This window comes from Lycorma delicatula, chromosome 2, assembly GCF_047948215.1.
Source record: "Lycorma delicatula isolate Av1 chromosome 2, ASM4794821v1, whole genome shotgun sequence".
Taxonomy (NCBI): domain Eukaryota; kingdom Metazoa; phylum Arthropoda; class Insecta; order Hemiptera; family Fulgoridae; genus Lycorma; species Lycorma delicatula.
Genome location: NC_134456.1, coordinates 20,300,115 through 20,321,168, shown reverse-complemented (window position 1 = coordinate 20,321,168; position 21,054 = coordinate 20,300,115). Strand labels below are relative to the sequence as shown.

Sequence of the window (21,054 nt, the reverse complement as noted above, 5' to 3'; positions counted from 1 at the left end):
AGGTTGCCCAAAGTTTGTCAGGAACAACTTTTCGTTTCTTCTGTAGAATCTCATTGTACGGAAGGACAAGCCATATCTCAAAAGCCTTAATTCCTACATATAAATAGCAACTGATAGGTACAATGTCAGTCTTTTTCTTTTTTTTGTTTTTAACAAATCAGTTTAGATATATCTATAAAGAGGTCTACAGAGAGATTTAGAGATAGAATTGAAGGTAAGTAAATCGTAGATGGAACTAAAAAGAAATGACCGATTGTCGACTCTACTAACCCACATTCTTGAATTCTTATAGGCTATTCCTGGTCGGAACTAGTTATTATTTGTAACAGGAGTTGTCGCCATGGAGTTTGTGGAAGTGTCTTTGCCTTTTAGCCGAATTAGAGTACCAGTCAGGTCAATATTTTTAAACGCTTGCTTTTTATGCAATTGTATCATTTATTTTTTTTTTTTTTTTTGTTTAACTACTTGAGAGCAATCGGTAACCGCTTAGAAGACGTTACTTCGGTCGGTCCCAAGTGACTTGGCTGAAGGAGACAAGAATCTTGGCTCAATGATCCAAGAGAATCTTGGATCATTGAGACATCACGACATCCTTCCCGGTTGCCATGACTCTTCCCAAGAAGGCTACCCTTCCCTTCACTATCACCTAGTCTGGGTCCGGGTATGCACCCCATGCATACCCCCCCCTGAATGGCGCGCCCACCTCACAAACCTCGACGGTCCTCATGCGTCATCAGAACGTCCTGATCCAGCTATCTGCTGGACCCGAACGCCCTCATCAAAGAGGCTGAGGCCTGCACGTGTCCACGATTCGACCCCCTGGCGACAGAATCTTTTTCGGCAGTTCCCCCCGAAATTTTTTTTATTTATTTCTTTTTATACAATTGTATCAGTTTATAACAATTATACCTTCTGATTATAGATAAATAAATATAAAATAAAATCATCATCACTGTGTTCATCATACTATTAGAATAGTTGTTATTAGGTTTTAGCATTAGTTGCCTCTGCTAGTAAACAATAAATAAGTAATCTATTGCATTATATGTGGAATTAAAAGAATTAACTCAAAAGACTCAAACAATTCAATTTGACATTTCATATCCAACATTTGTTAGCCGATTAAAACTGTACTTGCGTATACTGCGAGTTTATCAGGATTATTTTCAGCTTAATAATTATTTAACTTTAGGCGTGACAGTAGAATACAAATTGACGTTAACAAAATTACTCCTAAAAATTCTTCCTTTTCTTTAGACTATAAAAAAACCTGTTATTAAAAAAATTAAAGCATTTTTTCCATTTATAAATCATTTATTTGTTAATGTGTTTAAATTTATATGTGTATGAAGCTAAATAATAGCAACACTAAAACTATTTTTGTTTTTTTAAAAGTAACCATCGACACAATTATTAAATTATATTATATCCCATCGTGCACAATGATTCTTTAAGAATTTTAACTTTTTTACCGAATAACATTCAGTATTTTTAACAAACAAATCTCACGATTTATAATTTATTTCCTGAACGAAAAAAGAACTAGAAATATAATTTTTAATGTAATGAATGCTTATTATCATTTTTTATAGTTGAAAAACTCTTTTTCTGGAACTATCAAACGGAATTTTGTATTTTATTAACATAAATTACAATTTCTAAAAATAGTATGGACAATTACCTATTTATTTATTATTTGCTACCTTAAAATTAAAATTTATATAATTTTACAGATAATTACATAATCTACTAAATGTATAGAACATAATTTTTAGCACAAGTAGATCTATATAATTTAAAAAAAAATTAATCAAATATCAATAAATTACGTCATAATTATTAGCGTTTCCTTTTATGAAAAATATTAATAAATAATAAAAATGTAGTTTTATGTATATTAAATATATTTAAATTTTCCTTCAAAAGGATTCTTTTTTTGCAAGATGATTAGTGGTTAGAGTGCTGGAGGGTTGAAATAGTCCTTAAGGATCGCTTTGGTCTTCCTCTAGCCATTATGAGTAGAGAAGAGATCTGAATAGCTCCCTCGGGATGAAAGTCTTGAACAGAAATTGAAGATTCTCTCTTGAATTTGAGTTACGGGAATGGTATGTTTTCATTTGAATCCCAAGATTAATAAAATATTCTATCCAGATATTTTACAAATTTTCACTTTATTAATAAAATAATATTAACATTCTTTTCTTTTTAATTTTTTAAATATGTTTATTTTATGTATAATTTAGAATAATAATAAGTTAGTATTTGTTATATAAAAGTAAAACGTTATTCTTATGTATTTAAATTTTATGAAATAAATCTTCAGTAGTAGATAAAATAAAAATAAAAAATCCTATTTCTGTTGCGTAGTTTTGAACTTCTATTTCTTCAGACAGATATCTTAGAGTAAGAAATATTTTTTCGCAAATAAAAATTATTTATTTTCACGAAGTTGTATTTATGTGGAATCAGATTAATCAATTTTATTAATTTTGTAAATGTGATTCATACACAAGGTTATAAAAAATGTACTTTAATCGGAAAAAACCTTTCTACGTAAAATATATTTGAAAAATGCACTTGGAGATAAGAAACATATGTTCTAAAGGAGGTATGAGAAGAAATCAGAGGTGGCATGTATATTTTTATCAGTGCTAACTTCTTTGCTTTTATCTGTAGGGTTGAGACTTTCAATTCCGATTAGGCTTAGAAATATAAGACTTAAAAATATATTCTCTTTCACGGTTCAAAATAATTTGGAATATTCGAAATGACATCTCACTATCGATTTATAAACAAGAGACATGTCCTAATATCGACGAAACTCCTCGCCATCGATTGTATTAAGCCGAGGTTATGCCTAGCTTTTAATAGTATATCTTCAACATGTCTAACCATCGACAACTTATCGTTAAAGAGAATACCAAGGTCTTTAACTTAACTAACTTGTTCAATTGATACCCCGTATATTCTGTAATTAAAGAACGATGTAGATGTATTTTTAGAGAAAGACAATATTTTATTTTTTTCACATTTAAGGAGATTAAGTTGATTTTTAGCTAAGAATTTATACTACGTATATTTATCTGAAGGAGAAGATGATCATTATTGTAAGAAATGGCGCAATATATTGTCAGATCATATGCAAAAAAAAAATGATTACAGTCGATAATATTACAAATATTGTTGATAAATAATAAAAACAATAAGGGACCAAGGTTAAGATATATTAAAAGATTTAGACATTGCGCTGCCACTACATACTGAAGAAAGTCTTCCCTGAAGGTAACGTTTAATCCGCCTAACATAATTTTCAGTAAAAACGTTAGGCAATATATGTAATGAGCAAATGGTGAGGGACCTCCTCATCAAACACCTTTTGTAGGCCAAAGTATGTCACTGCTAACGTTGTTGAACAGCAGGACCAATTACTGATAGAAATTGCGCCAATTTGGTAGAAGTCGATTGATCTTTCCGAAAACCATGTTGCATAGGAAAACGTTTTTTTTAACATGCTTGTAAATATTGGCGAATACTATCCCCTTGAAGACTACATACAGTTGGAAGAACACAGATAGGACGGTATTTCTGCAACAAGTGAGGACCGACCTTAGAAGTAGGAGTAACGCGGGCTGACTTCCAGTTGGTAGGGAAAGAATCACTCGCAAGACTCCAGGAATAGATTGATGAAAGGGTAAGTGCTATAATATCTTTCAAATCCTTCACTATCAAGGCCTTGATTTTCTGCTTTAAATCGTATATCTTCTTTTTCACTGCAGTTAACTCACTAAAGATTAGAAATTAATTGTTGGAAACCCTCTTCAATCACTGTCTGCAGTGTAGGGTTGATCACTTTACTCTTGGACTCATCTTTGTCAACATTTGAGTTTTACTGACAAAACTATTTTCCTCAGAATCGGTGCTTTTAGACGATCCAGCACAACTCTTGACCGGATTATCATCATTTGTAGTAAGACGTGAATTTCTCGAGGGTAAGCCCTTTTCTCATTGCTCGAGAAATAACTAAACATGCTGGAGGCCAAGTTAAAGACATAAGAAAAACTTATAATGGGCTGCATGTGGAGACTACTAATGATACACAGTCACAGAGGATCCTAGGGCTCAAGAATATTGGTGATATTGCTGTGCATGTCGATCCGCACAGCACACTCAATACCGCAAAGGGTGTTGTGGTCTGTCGGGATCTTCTGAACTGCACAGTGCAGGAAAAAGTTAGGGAATTGACACCATAAGAAGCGATAGTGTGCCGCAGTTTGAACACGAGAAGAAACGACGAGATTCTTCTACCTTATACTCGAGTATCGCGGAAAAGGCTACGGCATTAGCGGTTACAAACGCGATGAAGTTAAAAGCAAAGTTCGGCGGTGGAAGAGTACGAAGACGAAGAAGACGATGAAAAAGGAATAATATAAAACGCCTTGTCGAAATGATGAAACGAAAAGCGGGCGCTGCAGGGCGGGGATTATACCTTAAGCCACTTTGACCGGATCGGAGATGGGCGGTAAAAAAAAACGTCGTCGTAATCTCCAATAAAGGGAATACCAGTGCGACCGCTATCGAACATCGAACTAATGTGGTACGCGAGAAGACTAAATATAGCCGATTTTCGAGGGATCTTCATGTTGGACGCATTACCCACACAACCGAAGACTAACGAAACTGCGATAGTTAATCTTGACCGCAGTATCGGTCATGGAACACACTGGGTATGTTATAGAAAACGTGGACGGACGGTGGACTATTTCGATAGTTTCAGTAATCTGCGTCCACCTAACGAATTGATGCGTTATTTTCCACTCGATTCGATTATCAATTTCCATTATAACGCCAGACAGAGTATAAACACGGTTATCTGCGGTCATTTATGTCTTGAATTTCTCAGTCGTGATTCGTCAGCCTACAGGTAAACATGTTCTGCATGAGTGGAAATACGTCGTTCTTACACGCTACATTCTTTCCGCCATTGGATTTGTCTGATGGCGATTGGGAATTGGCGTTGATAAACTTAACCACATACAACTCGATTCCAAATGTCGAAGAGGGAATCAACAACACATTTACTGTTGTACCAAAGAAACCTCAAAAACCGATTAAGCTGACACTAGCGACCGGATCGTACGAAGTGGATGATATCGCCAAACGCTTGAGCGATGAACTCGCTCAAGCAAAATACAAGACAAAAGCAAAATAGATTTACTTATGCGTCCGAATAACAACACGTTAAAATGCGAACTTAAATGCAGTACCGCGATCGATTTGACATCAACAGATAGTTTGGCACCGCTGTTGGGGTTCGAGAAAACTAATCTGACGGCGAATATATGGCATGAGTCATTGAAGCCAGTCGCCATTAACAACGTGAACACCGTACGGGTCGAATGCAACCTTATACGAGGCTCCTATACGAACGGATCAGAAGGACACGTGTTGCACGAATTCACGCTAAGCGTACCGCCTGGTTTCAAAATAACCGAATCGCCGAAGAATATAATCTATCTACCGGTGAATACGAAGAGCTTAGACGATATAGCTATAAAGTTTACCGATCAAGACGGAAAATCGATAAATTTTCGCGGTGAAATCGTTACGGTGAGATTGCATTTACAAAGGAAAACGAAGTAAAAAGGAAAGCCAATAGATGGGGTTAATATACAATAGCGGTGGTACTAGTAGCGAAACGACGTGCAAACCGATCAGTCGACGTGCAAACACCAAAGCGTTAACATCGCGCAACGTGTTGTTTCTTCGAAAACTTGGTTTTACAGTTTTAGTGAACGGTAATGGCAGCGATAGGAGCGAATATGTTGGACGTCGGTGAAAGTGTTTCATTCAAAAACACGATCACACAGTACGAATATCATACCCATCTACCGTACGCTTCGTCGACTTACAACAACAACGATGAAATCCGAATTCCGATACACCAACAAGATGTGTACACGTTACCGCATAAAAGCTATTTGATGGTCGAAGGTGCGTTAACTACTAAAGCAGGTGATAAAAAGGCAACGGAATCGTGGTTAACAAACAACGCGAAACCGTTTCTCTTCGAGAAGATACGATACGAGATAAACGGCACGGAAATGTGTCGCGTACAAAAGTTAGGAATAACAACAACGACAAAGAATATTCTTTCGCTGCGTAAAAGCGAAGATAATATTTTGGAAAATTTCGGGTGGAAGTTCAAAGCGTCGGATAAGTTCGATTTGGAAGAAAACACGGGAAGATTTTGCTTCTACTTACCGCTGCGTATGCTGATGGGTTTCGCCGAAGACTACAAACACATAATATTGAACGTCAAACAAGAATTGGTTTTGCTTAGATCTTCCAGCGACGTGAATGCATTAGAATGCAATTTTTGAAGGTAGTAGAACGAGATAGACCGTGAGCGATTGCTTTTCGTACATGGCTAATCCACGAATATCCGGTTCTACCATAAACAAACATACATTCATGGACGGTAAAAACATGTGCGCAAACGAAGAAACTGAGATACGTGATATTCGGTTTACAGACGGACAGAAAGGATAAAGCTACAAAACCATTGACGCTCTTCGATATGTGCGAGTTGGTAAACGTTCGTCTGTATTTGAATTCGCAGTACTATCCGTACGACAATCTACAGCGAGATGTGAATATGATGTATGAAATGTTCGCCAGCTTTCGGTTCGGTTATTATAACAAGCCGGAGAACGAATGTCCCGCTTACAGTTTGGCGGATTTCAAGACCAGTGTACCGTTAATAGTTATCGACTGTTCCCGTCAGAACGAATCGCTTAAAACAGGAACAGTAGATGTACGTATCGATTTCGATACCAAAAACAATATACCGGCCAACACGACTGCCTACTGTCTCATTATACATGATAGCATCGTCACATACACTCCGCTCACTTGAATAGTGAAAAACTTTATGAAATGCGGGAGGTATTTAAAATTGATCAATTAGGCGATGGGGATGGACGGGGAAAGGAAGGTAAAAAGCAAATATTAGCTACGTGGCGACGGTTTACGAAATGTTTAATAACATTGAGTGTATTTAAAACAGGTATAGCAGTTGGTATAATTGTAACACTATTACTGGGCGACTTTTCACATGAATCTGTACACAACGATGAAACCGATACTGTGTAGAGTGACTTTTTCTACACAATCGCCGGTTAACATACCTTTAGTATGGTGTAATTCATCGTCTGTGGAGGTGTTGTCCATTTTTGCCAACGCTAATGTATCACCACCATCATCTTCGAAAAACCTGTCTGCTGACGTAGTTAGCAACATCACTACATCGTCACCTTCAAAAAAAGCAATAGTGTTACCTTCAGCGAAGACAACAGTTTTACCAAAGGTAAATATCAACAAAACGACATTGAAGAAGAAAACCATAGTGAATGTAACGACATCATTACCTTCACCGAAGACAACAGTATTACCAAAGGTAAACATCAACAAAACCACACTGAAGAAGAAAACGATAGTGAATGTAACGGCATCATTACCTTCAGCGAAAACAAAGTGTTACCAAAGGTAAACGCTACCAAAATCTCATTACCTAACATAACGTTACATGCACATGATGATGATGATGATGACTATGATGGTCCTCTAAACGAGGAAGAAGAAGAAGAAGAGGTGGAGGGGGTTACCCCCACCACTTTTACTTTGGAAGTATAAAAAGGCTTAATCCGACTGTGTACACAATTCAGTAGTTGTTTCACAACTACTGAATTTCACTTTTGTGAAATTCACAAAATTCACAATTTCACAATTTTGTGAAAATTTCAGAGAAATTTTCACAAAATCGATTGGAATTACGGCGAATTCGTATACAACGACGATATCATGAAGGCGTTATGTTCTCAGTTTGCCACAATACACACCAAAGGGCTGGAGAAAGTGAAATTTTTGCGACGGTTTCATAACGATGTTCGTCAAATACCGAACGGCGCACCGAAACCGAATTCAAATTATATCGTAAATTGTCCGTACCACACGCACAAGGAGAGTGGAAAATGTGCGTTACAAACCGGTTGTTTCTACATGGAGTGGTGTAAGATGTGTAAAAAGCCGTTGGATCTGTGAGGGAAGACGACCGATTACGATCGTTTGCGAACACAAACGCGGAAAACAAAGAGGAATTGGCAAAAAACGGTTATTACTATTCCTTTAACGAATTGTGTGTAAAATGTTGTTGGTGTAACGAAAGGATGGATGTGCATCACCACTCAACTCGTTGTCAAAACTGCATCAAGGAAAACGTACCGCTTTCGTTTGAACATGTTGTTCCACGTCGAGTACCGCTGTAGAGCTCAGTCTGCTGTAAGATGTTGGTGAATCAACATCTTTGGTTAGAGATCTAAATTATAGTTATTTCCTTCCATCTTGGTTTTATGCCACGAATATTATTTATGCCTGCACTGAATCACTTGAAAACATTTACAAAAAAAAAATTAATTAAAAAAATATAAAAAAAGATTTGAGTATTTTACAGTAGGCCTATTGGGGAGAGATTTCACTCATGTAAAAAAAAATCTCAACCCGCCACGATTAGTATATAATGTAGAGGTTCTGCTTGAATTCCCCCACACGGTCTTCAAGCAGAACCTCAACGTCGTTTTCGCTATACATTAAAGAATTAAAGAACGATTTATACCATCTGTGTTTGACTTATACAATCTTCATGTTAAAGTGGTGATTTATTTTATTTATTTAATTTATTTTAATATTAATAAATAAAATTATCTATCAGTGCAAATTTCAATGAAAAAAAAATAAAATAATCGATTCAATACCAAATCGCGCTTAGTACGATCACGGAATGATTGAATACGCGAAACAATTGAAAATTCCACACTTCCGCGGTGTTTTTATGTTGGACGCTTTACCGAAAAAGATTTGGAAAAATGAATGCTCGATAGTGAAATAGACACTTCAAACGGCCGCGGTACGCATTGGGTTTGTTTCCGAAAAATCGAAAAAAATGTAGATTATTTTGATAGCATAGGCGATGCGCATCCGCCTCCAGAACTGATGAATTATTTCAGGAACTCCAACGTAATGTACAATTACAATAGATATCAAACTGACGATGATGTGATTTGTGGTTGATTAAGTTTAGAATTTTTATCCGAATAAATTATACGTTTTTGTTTTTTATTTTTTCTAAATAGATATGTCGTGTCTATTTTCGATTGATGGTAACAGTTCGATGATTAAAAAATCATTTTTTCCACCGATCGACCTTTCAAAAGGCCAATACGAATTGGGTCTCAAATGGTTGATGATCGCCAACACTATCCCGAACGTCGAGGAAAACAAAAATAATAAATTTTGTTTCGCTTTGGAAAAGGATGTCAAAAAAAATGAAAATAATAATTATGTGTTGACAAAAAAGGAATACATAACAATACCAACAGGTAGTTATGAAATTGAAGATATCAGTAACTATATACAGAATAAAATTAATCAAACCATCATATTGCAAGCAAACCCAAATACGTTACAGTGTGAAATTAAAAGCACCGTATGGATAGACTTTTCGGATACAGATTGCAGTATCGGCAGGCTGTTAGGCTATGGGTCGAGAGTTCTCAAAGCGAATGCGACACATCTTTCGGATGAAATAATAAATATCGCTCCCGTGAATGTAATACGCGTGAAATGTAACATTATTTCGGGCAGTTATAGAAATGAAAATCAAGACCGCATTTTATATGAGTTTCCGCTGAGTGTAGATCCGGGCGATATGATTGAAGAATATCCTCCTTATATTGAATTTCTGCCGGTAGATGTGAGAGCAATTTACGATTTAGTTATATCGTTGACCGATGAAAATGATAATTTATTAAATTTGCGCGGCGAACGAGTAAACATGATGTTAGTTTTGAAAGAATCAAGGACCCATCGGAGTTTCTGAATAGAATATTGTAATTTTGGATTTTTATTTTGTTGTTTTAGATAGACATGCCGCTAGTATTTGAAAGTGATGATGAAACTGATGTTAAAAAACGTTACAAATTGACCGAAGAAAGCGTTAAAAAATTTAAATCTTTAGGCTTTGAAATCATCGAAGGGAAACTTAAAAGCACCATAACGATATTGAAATAAAAATTTAACTTTTTCTATAGAGATGAATTATTTAACAGTTAATAAGATAGCGCGTTCAGATGAGTCCTTAACATATAATCAATTTCACAATCATTATTCCCTAGCGAATAAAATCGAAAAGGAGATTAAAATCCCTATAAATCAACCGGATGTGTATACCGTTCCGGGTGAAAATTATTTGATTGTTTCCGGCAAACTCGTCGGAACAGACGGAAAAAATCGACTACTTCAGAATTAGTTAATTTTGGTGTGGCCTTCTTATTCCAGGATATACGATATCTTATTAACGCGCAAGAAGTCGCTTCGGTGAGAAATGTAGGCGTGACAACTGTTATGAAAAACGTTCTTTCAATGACAAATTCTATGCTGCCATGTGCCGAAATAGCAGGATGGATTAGTGGAAAAAATAAAGTCGATTTAGATGAAAATGGTAATTTTAATTTATGCATACCGTTATCGATGTGTTGGGTTTCGCTGAAGAATATAAAAAAATAATCATAAACAACAGACAAGAATTGGTGTTGAGACGTTTTGATAGCGATGTAAACGTGATACACGCTACGGTTCCCGACCACAAATCTAAGATAGAATTAACAGACATCGTGTAGGTTGTCCCGTACCTCAAGGTGGCACCCGAATATGAATTGGAATTAGCTAAAATAAGAGATCAAAATAAAGATGTGCGTATGGCGTTCAGAGCGTGGGACCTTCATGAAAATACAGCGGTTCCTCAAACGAATTCTTTTATATGGAATGTGACAACGTTGTCGCAAATAGATAAACCGCGCTATGTTATTGTAGGTTTTCAAACCAATAGGAAAGATAAAGCCATGAAGGACGCGTCAGAATTCGATTCGTGTAACGTTAAAAATATTTGTGTAATGATTAATTCGAATAAATATCCGTATGAAGATTTACGAGGAAATCAAGCGTTGATGTATAGAATGTTTATTAATTTTCAAAAATCATATTATAAAAATATAGATTCACCGTACACGTTTTCCGATTAAAAAACCAAATATCCCCTATATGTGATCGACTGCTCGCGTCAAAATGATTCTGTAAAAATTGGTGTAATTGATTTGAAGATTAAAGTTGAAGCGGAAGAAAATTTTAAACCAAATACAGTAGCATATTGTTTATTGATATACGATAATGTAATCGCGTATTCTCCGCTGACGGGCAAAGTGATAAAGCAAGAATAATAAGTGAAAGGTCGCAGATATTTTTATTTTTTTAATCATCAATAGATTATTAGTTTTACACGAACAAAAGTCAATGCTACAGACGAGGGAATCCCCATGATTTCATGCATACGCTTTATTATGTTATTTATATGAATGACTTACATTTAGATACATTTCTGCCGTTTGATCGGTATTTTGCAACATCTCACAAAACTGAAGGAACATATACAATAAATAAATGTATAATTTTTCCCCTAAATAGATAATTAGTTTTGTATTATTTATTTTCTAAATATAGACATTTTAGATGGAACTTTTTAAAATTAAGAAATTGAATAATTTCGTAGCATATTTTCCTAAATATGCTACCGAACAAAGCACCGGTTTAGATTTAGTTTCAACAATCGATACGATTATTCAACCGGGTGAAATAAAAATAATCGCGACGGCATTGCTATATCGCTACCTAAAAGGTATGAAGCGCAAATAAGGCCTAGATCCGGTTTGGCAATGAGCTATGGTATTACAGTTGTGAATTCACCGGCCACTGTCGATGCTGACTATCGCGGAGAAATTAAAGTCGCCCTTATTAATTTGGGTGATAAAGATTTTACAATCCAGAGGGGATTCAAAATCGCACAAATGATAATATCGAAATACAAACGCATATCGTGGACGGAAAGCGAAACATTAGATGGAACCGAACGTAATGATAAGGGTTTTGGTTCGACTGGCATGCAACTTATATAGAACTAATTTTAAATCGCGTATTCTCAGCTAACGATCAAGAATAATAGGCAAAAATTGAAAGATCATAGATATTTTTATTTTTTTTAGATAATCATTGAGAGTTATCGCAATGTAATTATGAATAAGACTGACCTTCTCATTGAAATTTGCACTGATAGATAATTTTATTTATTAATATTAAAAAAAATTAAATAAATCACCACTTTAACATGAAGATTGTATAAGTCAAACACAGTTGGTATAAATCGTTCTTTAATTCTTTAATGTATAGCGAAAACGACGTTGAGGTTCTGCTTGAAGACCGTGTGGGGGGAATTCAAGCAGAACCTCAACATTATATACTACTGCCACGGTTGCTAACTCGTGGGTGGTGTGGAAACGTAACCGTTTCTTTATTTAATTTTGTAAAAATAGCAAACTGGAAATAACAGGAAGTACAGAGTCCATAGCACTGATAAGGTATATATATTTGTCGCTCCGCTCACTACAACATTCATTTGACAACACAGCTGCACATTAGACGAACAGGGGTATCATCGACATCATTCGAACTTGCTAAAGCAAGAGTGGCTACCAGTATTAGGAACTTAGTGCGCAATATCACCAGTGTGAAGGGTGCAAACATACCCTTTTTAGAATCGCTTAGTGAGGCATTAAGAAATCTGAAATGTGCAGTAGAACGAGGTGTTATACGGGATGAAGATTTCACAAGTACGCTGCGATGTAAAATATGTCTGAGTGCACGTGTAGGAGCAGCTATACTACCGTGTGGTCACACATTCTGTATAGATTATGTTCGTTATTTAATTCAACACAACCTTCAATGTGGGATGTGTAGACAAGGAGTGACTGTCTATATAAAAATTTATTTTAACTAATCACCTCTCCGTTTTTCCCAAACTGTCTTTTTCAGGACAACACACTACACAAACAACACAAAATTACACACACATAGACAAAACAAAAAACACTTTAAACCCCCATACAATAAATTGTAACTAATTATTGTTTTTTAATTTTAAAAAAACTATATTTATTTACATTTATTGAATGCAGTGGTTCCAAGGCCCGTGACGCGATATGATATTAGATTTATCCACTATCAATTCTGTTACAAATGGTGAGGAGAGTGTTTTACAGTAAACCTATTTTATTTTTTTCCCCTTAAAAGACCTTCCGTTGTGTAATTCCTCCGCAGTTTAACGATGGATATTGATATAGCCGCATCGGTGTGGACGATTAGATTTTTTCCGAATCATCGCGTAAGAACGTTGCGTCATCTTATGAAACTTACAATTGCTGCGTTTCCTCACGCAACAAGTATTACCGCAGACATACACCGTTTCAATACGGTTAGAGTGGTTTTCAATTACGACGCCTTTTTATCTACTATCGGATTATGTTGCAAATGGTGAGGAGAGTGTTTAACAAAAAACAGATTTAGTTCTGTTTTTAAAAATTCTCGCGAGGAGCGTCTTAGTCGTCTGCTAACGACAATAAGTTTATTTGTGCTTAAGCATTCGGCGTGAACGGTAAACATCGGGAAAATGAATATTTTATTGTGTGTACAGCTTTTGTGTTACATTATAATTACTGTAGAGTGTCTCTATTCGTTATTCTACGAAACGTATATGCAAACGTTAGCTTTTCGGTGTAGAATACCGCAACAAAGATCCGTACCGGTAATGAGTCTTTCGAAAGATTTAAATTCTCAAAGATTTACTTTCAGACCGGTTTATGTCGTTCTACATCGTTGTAATATGGGTTCGGGTTGTTGTCATCAGAGTCCTGAATTCGTATGCCAACCAGATGTTAATGGTATCGAAAAAGTGATAGTCGAAATTAACATAACAGAACACTTTATTAATAACACTTTGAAAATGTATCATAGAAAAATTGTAGCTTCAAATCATACAAAATGCACTTGTCAGGATATCACCATACCTATCAGATGAATTTTTTCGAATTGTGGAGGGGAGGTTGTGACATTCTGATTCGTTGATAGCAGGGTGTGGTAGTTGTGGTGGTGGGGAGGAGCTTATAAATAGCGTGTAACTGAGTGAAGCAGTTTATTCGTTGAGAAACGTTCGAGGTGTAAACATGAATCAGTTTAGTGAAGAAGATGTATGCGTGCGCGTCGGTGACCATCATCTGACGCCTATGTGTTTTAAATTAAAACACAGTTACGTATACATTGTCGATTTATCTGAGCATGATTTCGATAAAAACGGCGATAACTTGACCATAAGAGTGGTTTTCAATGATGATGATTTCGGATATGGACAAAAATATTATTGCGAATTTGAATGCGGTGAACAAGCTATCGCACTTATTCACAGCAAAGAAGTACTGTTTTCTGGATTCTACGGTGACGACGGTAACGTAAAGGCGTTCAAATTAAATCGTTCGTCGAATATGAAGTTGAATGCGACGGTGTTAAAAAATCTCAATACGTCGCATCGAAAAAATAACGTACTCGCTGTAAACGTGTTTGCTGCAAATGAAAAAAGAAGAGTAACAGCTAATGTAGCAACGGACGGAGGACTTTTCTTCAGGACCCGCGATGAGGTAGATTGTTCTGCCGATGGTTGTGACGATGATACCCAACCGCTGATGGTCGCGTACGACACGGATGAAAATTCAAAATTCGATTACGTTAAAACCAATCGATATGTGAGAGGACGTCATATCGCTTCTCTTTATTTTATTTTATACAAGAATACGAAACGCAAAGAAGAGGATAAAGAAAACCGTCTGCACGAATTTTTTAATTTCTACGATGTTTAAATAAGTCCTTTTAAGGGCTACAACACATTACACAATCAACACAAAATTATACACATACACAAAACAAAAAACACTTTAAACCCCCATACAATAAATTGTAACTAACTATTGTTTTTTTTAAACCGATATTTAATTACATTTATTGAATGCAGTGGTTCCAAGGCCCGCGACATGATGTGGTAATAGATTTATCTACTATCGGATTATGTTGCAAATGGTGAGGAGAGTGTTTAAATATTTTTTTATTTATACAACTTATGTATGCGAAACATTTTTTCATGTTACTTCATGGTATTTCTTTACAAGACCATGATGCGATAAACATCAAACGTAAATGATGGATACTGGTAGACTTGGAATTGTTTCGCATACATACATGAAAGTTAACGGTTTTTTTTCCAGATAGATCTGTTGTGCAAGTTTATCGGTATCCATCGTTTGCGTTTGATGTCTATCGTATCGAGGTCTTGTAAAGACATATCATGAAGATACTTTTTGTAGATGAGTGTTTTGTAGCCTACTGGGGAGAGATATAACTCTAAAAAAAATCTTAATGCGCCGCGGTTGCTACCTCTTGGGTGGTGTGGAAATGCGACCATTTTTTTATACACAGAATACAAGTCTCTCTTTATTTTTATTCGGAGTAATTTTTATAGTAACCAACTTAATTTTTAGCTTATATTTTAAATCATTTGTACAAGTGTTTTGTAGGCCTATCGGGGAGAGATTTTACTCTAAAAAAATCTCAACGCACCACGATTGCTACCTCTTGGGTGGTGTGGAAATGCAACAATTTTTTTCAACAATTTTTTTCACTTATATACACACATAACTGGATTTAACCGGTTACAACAACTCAAGACACTTTTGTATTAGCGACCCGATAATTATCAAAAAATAAACATTTTCCTTATCGCATCCGCTCTTATTAGAAACGACGATCCAGTTCGCACGTACGCACTAACGCCTAGTGTGCATGCGCCGATTCGAATTCCAACGCTGCGATTGGTCAATCGGACAACTTTAGACCACGTCGGTCCCACAATTCTTCAGTCGAGCGCCGCATCTCGACGTAAACACCCTGCGTCACTCCGCTGACGCACGCACGCAAACACACGCGCAGCAGACACCGCCGCCACCGCCTCCCGGTGCACGATCTACGACGAGAACCTCTCTCCTTCGCGGTAACGCCTCCCGACGCCATCGCCTGGACGACCAGGATCATCCTCGAGGTAATTTTTTTTTTATTCACTTGTATGTATATATATGTGTGTGTGTGTGTGTGTGTGTGTGTGTGTGTGTGTGTGTGTGTGTGTGTGTGTGTGTGTGTGTGAGTCTACATAAGCTGTGAATTTTAACGTCACTGATGTGACGTTAAAATATGTAGAACATTTTTCACTCATTACATCAGGGAGTCACTGCAGCCGATTGGTTTAAGGCGTCAGTTGGTCGCGTCCCGTCATGACCGGGTTCGAATTCTCTAGCCGACCGAATTTTTTTCACTTTAAATATTATTTATTTAATTCAAACCGACCGCCACACAACAGTGCTACCAACCTTTGAAATATTACTTCAATATATAACCATGTCGACACAAAATAAATCAAGTTGGCAACACTGACGGGCTACGGCCGCCACTGCCGTCACAATCCAAGATGGCCGACCACCGCCAACTTGAATTAGTGACGTCAGTCGTGACGTTTCCATGATGGCGGACGGCCGCCATCTTGGATGACGTCACAAATGGCGACCGTACCTCTATTTCCGTACTACTTACTGAAAATATACGTGTAAGTAAATCAGGTTTGGATTAATTTCAATTTTATGGACTCAACGTTTCGGATAGAACAAATTGAATATTTTGGTTTAAGTTAAATCATCGAATTTCCTGATTTTTAATGAATTTACCTTCATCGTTAAGACATGAAAAGAACGTAATTCTTCTGCTGATACCTAGTTGATAATAAATTTTTCCCTGACTGTTGATATTGCGTTACCGATTTAAATTCTAACTCAACTAATTTCAACTTGAGTTCGTAATTGGTATTACAACAAAGAATTTAATTGTTTTATAACAAATAAAATATTAATACAAACGGTATTGCTTGCCAAATATCAGGTTATATATTAATGAGAAAAACTATTGTTTTGAAATAACAAAATATTTATTAACATTAGAAGTTACTTAATAGATGACATAAGAGTATAATTTTAAGAAATGGTTATCAAGTAAAAGGTTCGGTCACAGGAGAAGTATCTACCGTACAGTAAGATTTTTAGTTTTACTCAAATTTAGACTAGAAAAAATCTTTTGAACCGTGGGAGAATGAAAGTGGAAACTTTCTGTGGAAAAATCCCCCGAATATTACCATCTCCCATTTCTGTACTTTTTTATACTAGGTCAAAGATCATTGATGTCAATCATCGTCCCACAGCTATAGAAATCCATTTTTGACTTAAGCCTGCTCGTCATGCTCTTTGAACATTCTTTATGGATTATAAACTTCGTTATAATCCATAACGAATTTGAGATCTTCCACAAAGTAAGGAGAGCAACCTTTCTTCTTACATCAGAAAGAGAGTTATGTTGTTAAAGACGGCAAAAATGTGTTGTTTCAGTATTTCTCTTATAATTTTTATACTTGTGTGAAGCCGGAGGTCGAAAAGCTTTATGTGACTACTATTTTTAGCAATACCGATGTCGCTATACTAAGCAATTAACTAAGCTTCCCTTGAGCAGAAAGCAGCCGTAAATTACCCGTCACCAAATGCTCTCCTTGTTGTGCAATCCAGCATTTGATTAATAACGGGCTGGAGTATTAGCTTTTGAATATAATTTCTATTTTTATGATTTGTATTTATTAGATCTTAAAAGAACTTTTTCTACTGTACTACAGAAGGTAACTCCAGAGTATTTCGGAAGGGGGTTGTGATTTAATCCTGTGCTAATGTAATATATGTCTTTATCAAGCAGTCTATTATTTAGACGGAAACGTGAAACGTTCGTTTTTCTCAAGATGGAATGTAATTCTCTGAAATAGTTATAATAGATTTTTCTATGTTATTTCCATCCAAATATGTGTGTTGAGTAACCACTCAACACAGATTATTAACCAGATTGTTTACGCAGATTACTGACCAGTAAACTGCATAAAGGAACATGTTAGCCGTCAGTTTTAGTAAACCATTGTTTATTAAGAGGTTAGAGAATTAAAATTAAAATTAGTTAATGCAACGTTAAACTTTAAATAGTAAATGTTAAAGAACCGATCCTTGTGCTAGATCGTTATTGAACTTCTGCCTTACAATGATTTTGTATATTATCCATAAATAACGTGGATTTATTAGGTTGTACCATTCTATGATAAAGCAGTCTTAAGCTGTATAGAATAATAAAAGTAAATAAAAAGTATAAATCAGTAATTTAAAATACCTTAAAGTTTATTTTGAAATAGTAATGGACATTTTTACGTTTAATCAAGTACAGTTATGTAGGCTATATGCAGTAATATTCTTTTACGTGCTTATAAACATCATAAAAGTTCAATAATATATTTTTTTAAATATAACAGGTGGCGCAAAAGAAGCAGGCGGTTTTTAAACATTTACAAAAAGCAAATTATTAATTTAATTCGATGAGGAGTTAAAAACTATAATTTATTGAGATATTTTTAAGCTACTGGTGGAACACTACGTCGTGTAAATGACCCTCATTTCTTTCTCACAAAATTTTGCTCTTTTTAAAGTTTTCCATATGTCGGTTAAAATATTTGGAATTAAGGCTTCGATTTCAGGTCGAGTATTGTATTTTAACTTTTGGGTGGTCGTTCGCTTATTAACATAAATCTTTTCCATTAGGTTTCCCCAGGGAAAATAATCTGGGGCTGTTAAATCCGGCGAATTACCTATTGTAGAGTTCCTTGAAATTATCCGTTTAATTTCTCTTAAGAGCTGCTTACTGGCTGTGTGTGCAGTAGCTCCATCTTGTTGCAACCACATCAGTTGATTGTCAGAAAAAAGCTGGTCGCAGAAAAGTTTGAATAATACTTTGGTATCGCTTACCAGTTAAAGTTAAAGCATTCCTGAAAACATCTTCAAAAAAATGTGGCCCAATAATCCTTTGGGAAGTAATAACGACCAGACTGCATTTAAGCGGATGCAGTGCTCTCTGGTGAATAACTCTGGGATTTGAAATTCTCCATATTCGAGAATTCTGTTTGTTAACCAAGCTATTAAGATGAAAGTGGGATTTATCGCTCATTATCAAAAGGATGAAATTTTTATTTTTTCCAGTCAGTTGTTGAAACTGTACGGCATAATTTAGGCGTTGTTCACGGTCTCTCGGCTTCAGTTCTTGCACGATTTGAATTTTGCACTGGAACATTCTTAAGTCCTTTATTAATGATTATCGAGTAACAATTAGCTGAAGGAAACGACTTCGAATTGAAGTTTCTGGGTTCTCCTTAACACTCTCTCGTACTCGTTGAATATTCTCTTCAGTTTAGGCTGTACGTGGTTTTCTAGGTTATATGATATCCTTTACTGAACATTTCTGTCGAGAACGTTCCACCAAGTACCTAAACATTTAACCGGAGGATGGATTCTTCATATTGAAATGACGAAAGTTTGTTGAGTCTATATTATTGAATTTTGATTTTCAAAATAAAAAATTCTATGATTTTCCTTCGCTCAGCAACTGCATATCTTTCAAACATCAATTTCCCAAATTACCTTTATTTTAGTTTTTCCTTATGAAAAGAAAATGAACAAAATCAATTAAAAATAAAAAGTCATAAATTTTTTAATTCGCTTGGCTACTTATGCGTCATCCTACGGTGTTTGTGTGGAATAAATAGCATTAAACAGGTTGAATAATAATTTTGAAAACTTGTTGAACTTTACTTAGCTTTCTGCCTTGTGAAGGAGTAATTAAGGAAACTACGCAACAATAAAATTTAATCATAATTTCAGTTATAATAGACTACCGCAGGGCAGCGCCCAAACGTTATTTTTGAATATAAATTGGATCTTAAGTAGTATAAAAAAAGGTCATAAATTGAAATCTGCCAACATTTGAACATTTTAGTAAACGTAATAACCTCTGTTACACTAAAACTAATTTACGGAACACAATTTTTTACATAAATTAATGACAAATGATGAAATATCTTCTTTTTTTTTTGAATCTATTTTTACAGAAATTTAACCGTTTAGTAGTATTAACGGCTTTGTAGTATTAAAACAAATGAAAATACAACATAGAATCTGTAATTATTAAAGAAAAACAAGAATAAATGAAGATTTTTAATTATATTTTTGTAATGTCATACAAAATATATCATCTAATACATTTCACAATGCGAGTGTATGCTTTTGACGCTAATTATGTTTGTGCTAGTACAAAAAAACTTGTTCTTTTTAATACTCAGCGTAAAATGTTAGTTCACGCATTTTTTTTTTTACTGAGAATACATAAAGCGCAGTTTAATTAATTCTTTGTTATGGTGTACATTTTAATAAGAAAGTTCTTTGCTTTCAAACCGCATGCAGTGTTCCGTTCTATTTTTGAATAATAATTAGTCTTTTACCTTTTTTCTTACAAAAAAAAACAAACCTCTTTGACGTACTAAATACAAAAATAAAATAGATGAACAGAATAAAATATTTCCTAAGTTTAAAATTATTTTTTTGTATATTTTTTTTAATAGGAACTTTATTTTTTAATAACTCATGAACGAGTTGTTAATTTTTACGATTCATTAATTGAATCGAATGAATGGTCAAATTCAGTTGAAAATTGACTCCTTTGCTAAATCATATGAATGAAAATTTGCATAAAACCTAAACCGGTTCTGATGTATTATATTTATGCAAATATTAATAAAATTTTTGAGTTTTCAACTCATATGATTTTGTAAATATTTTTGTTCTCTAAAATTCTAGATGAGTGTGTCTATTTATGTGTCAGTGATCTTAATTTTCGTTCAAATAAATTATATATATTACAACATAACACGAACGAACACAATAATCTGTTTAAAATAATTATGCTCAAAATTTGCTTATTCCTTTGTTTATTCTGATTTACGATGAACTTAACAGAAAAAAAAATAATAAAAAATGATAATTGGTTCGTTCAAAGCAATTAGTTGGATTAATTTAAGAAACATGATTACAAGAATACGATGGGTCTTCATTTTTTTTT

The 21,054-nt window shown here is 35.0% G+C and overlaps 1 protein-coding gene across 1 annotated transcript in view; it reads left to right on the top strand.

Annotated features, from left to right (window-relative positions):
• LOC142319847 (uncharacterized) overlaps positions 1-10,125 on the top strand; it is a 45,401-nt gene extending 35,276 nt beyond the window's left edge. The window contains exon 3 of the mRNA XM_075357519.1: positions 9,976-10,125. Within this exon, the coding sequence (XP_075213634.1) occupies positions 9,976-10,125 (150 nt within the window). The remainder of the gene's footprint in view (positions 1-9,975) is intronic.
• The last annotated feature ends 10,929 nt before the right edge of the window (positions 10,126-21,054 follow it).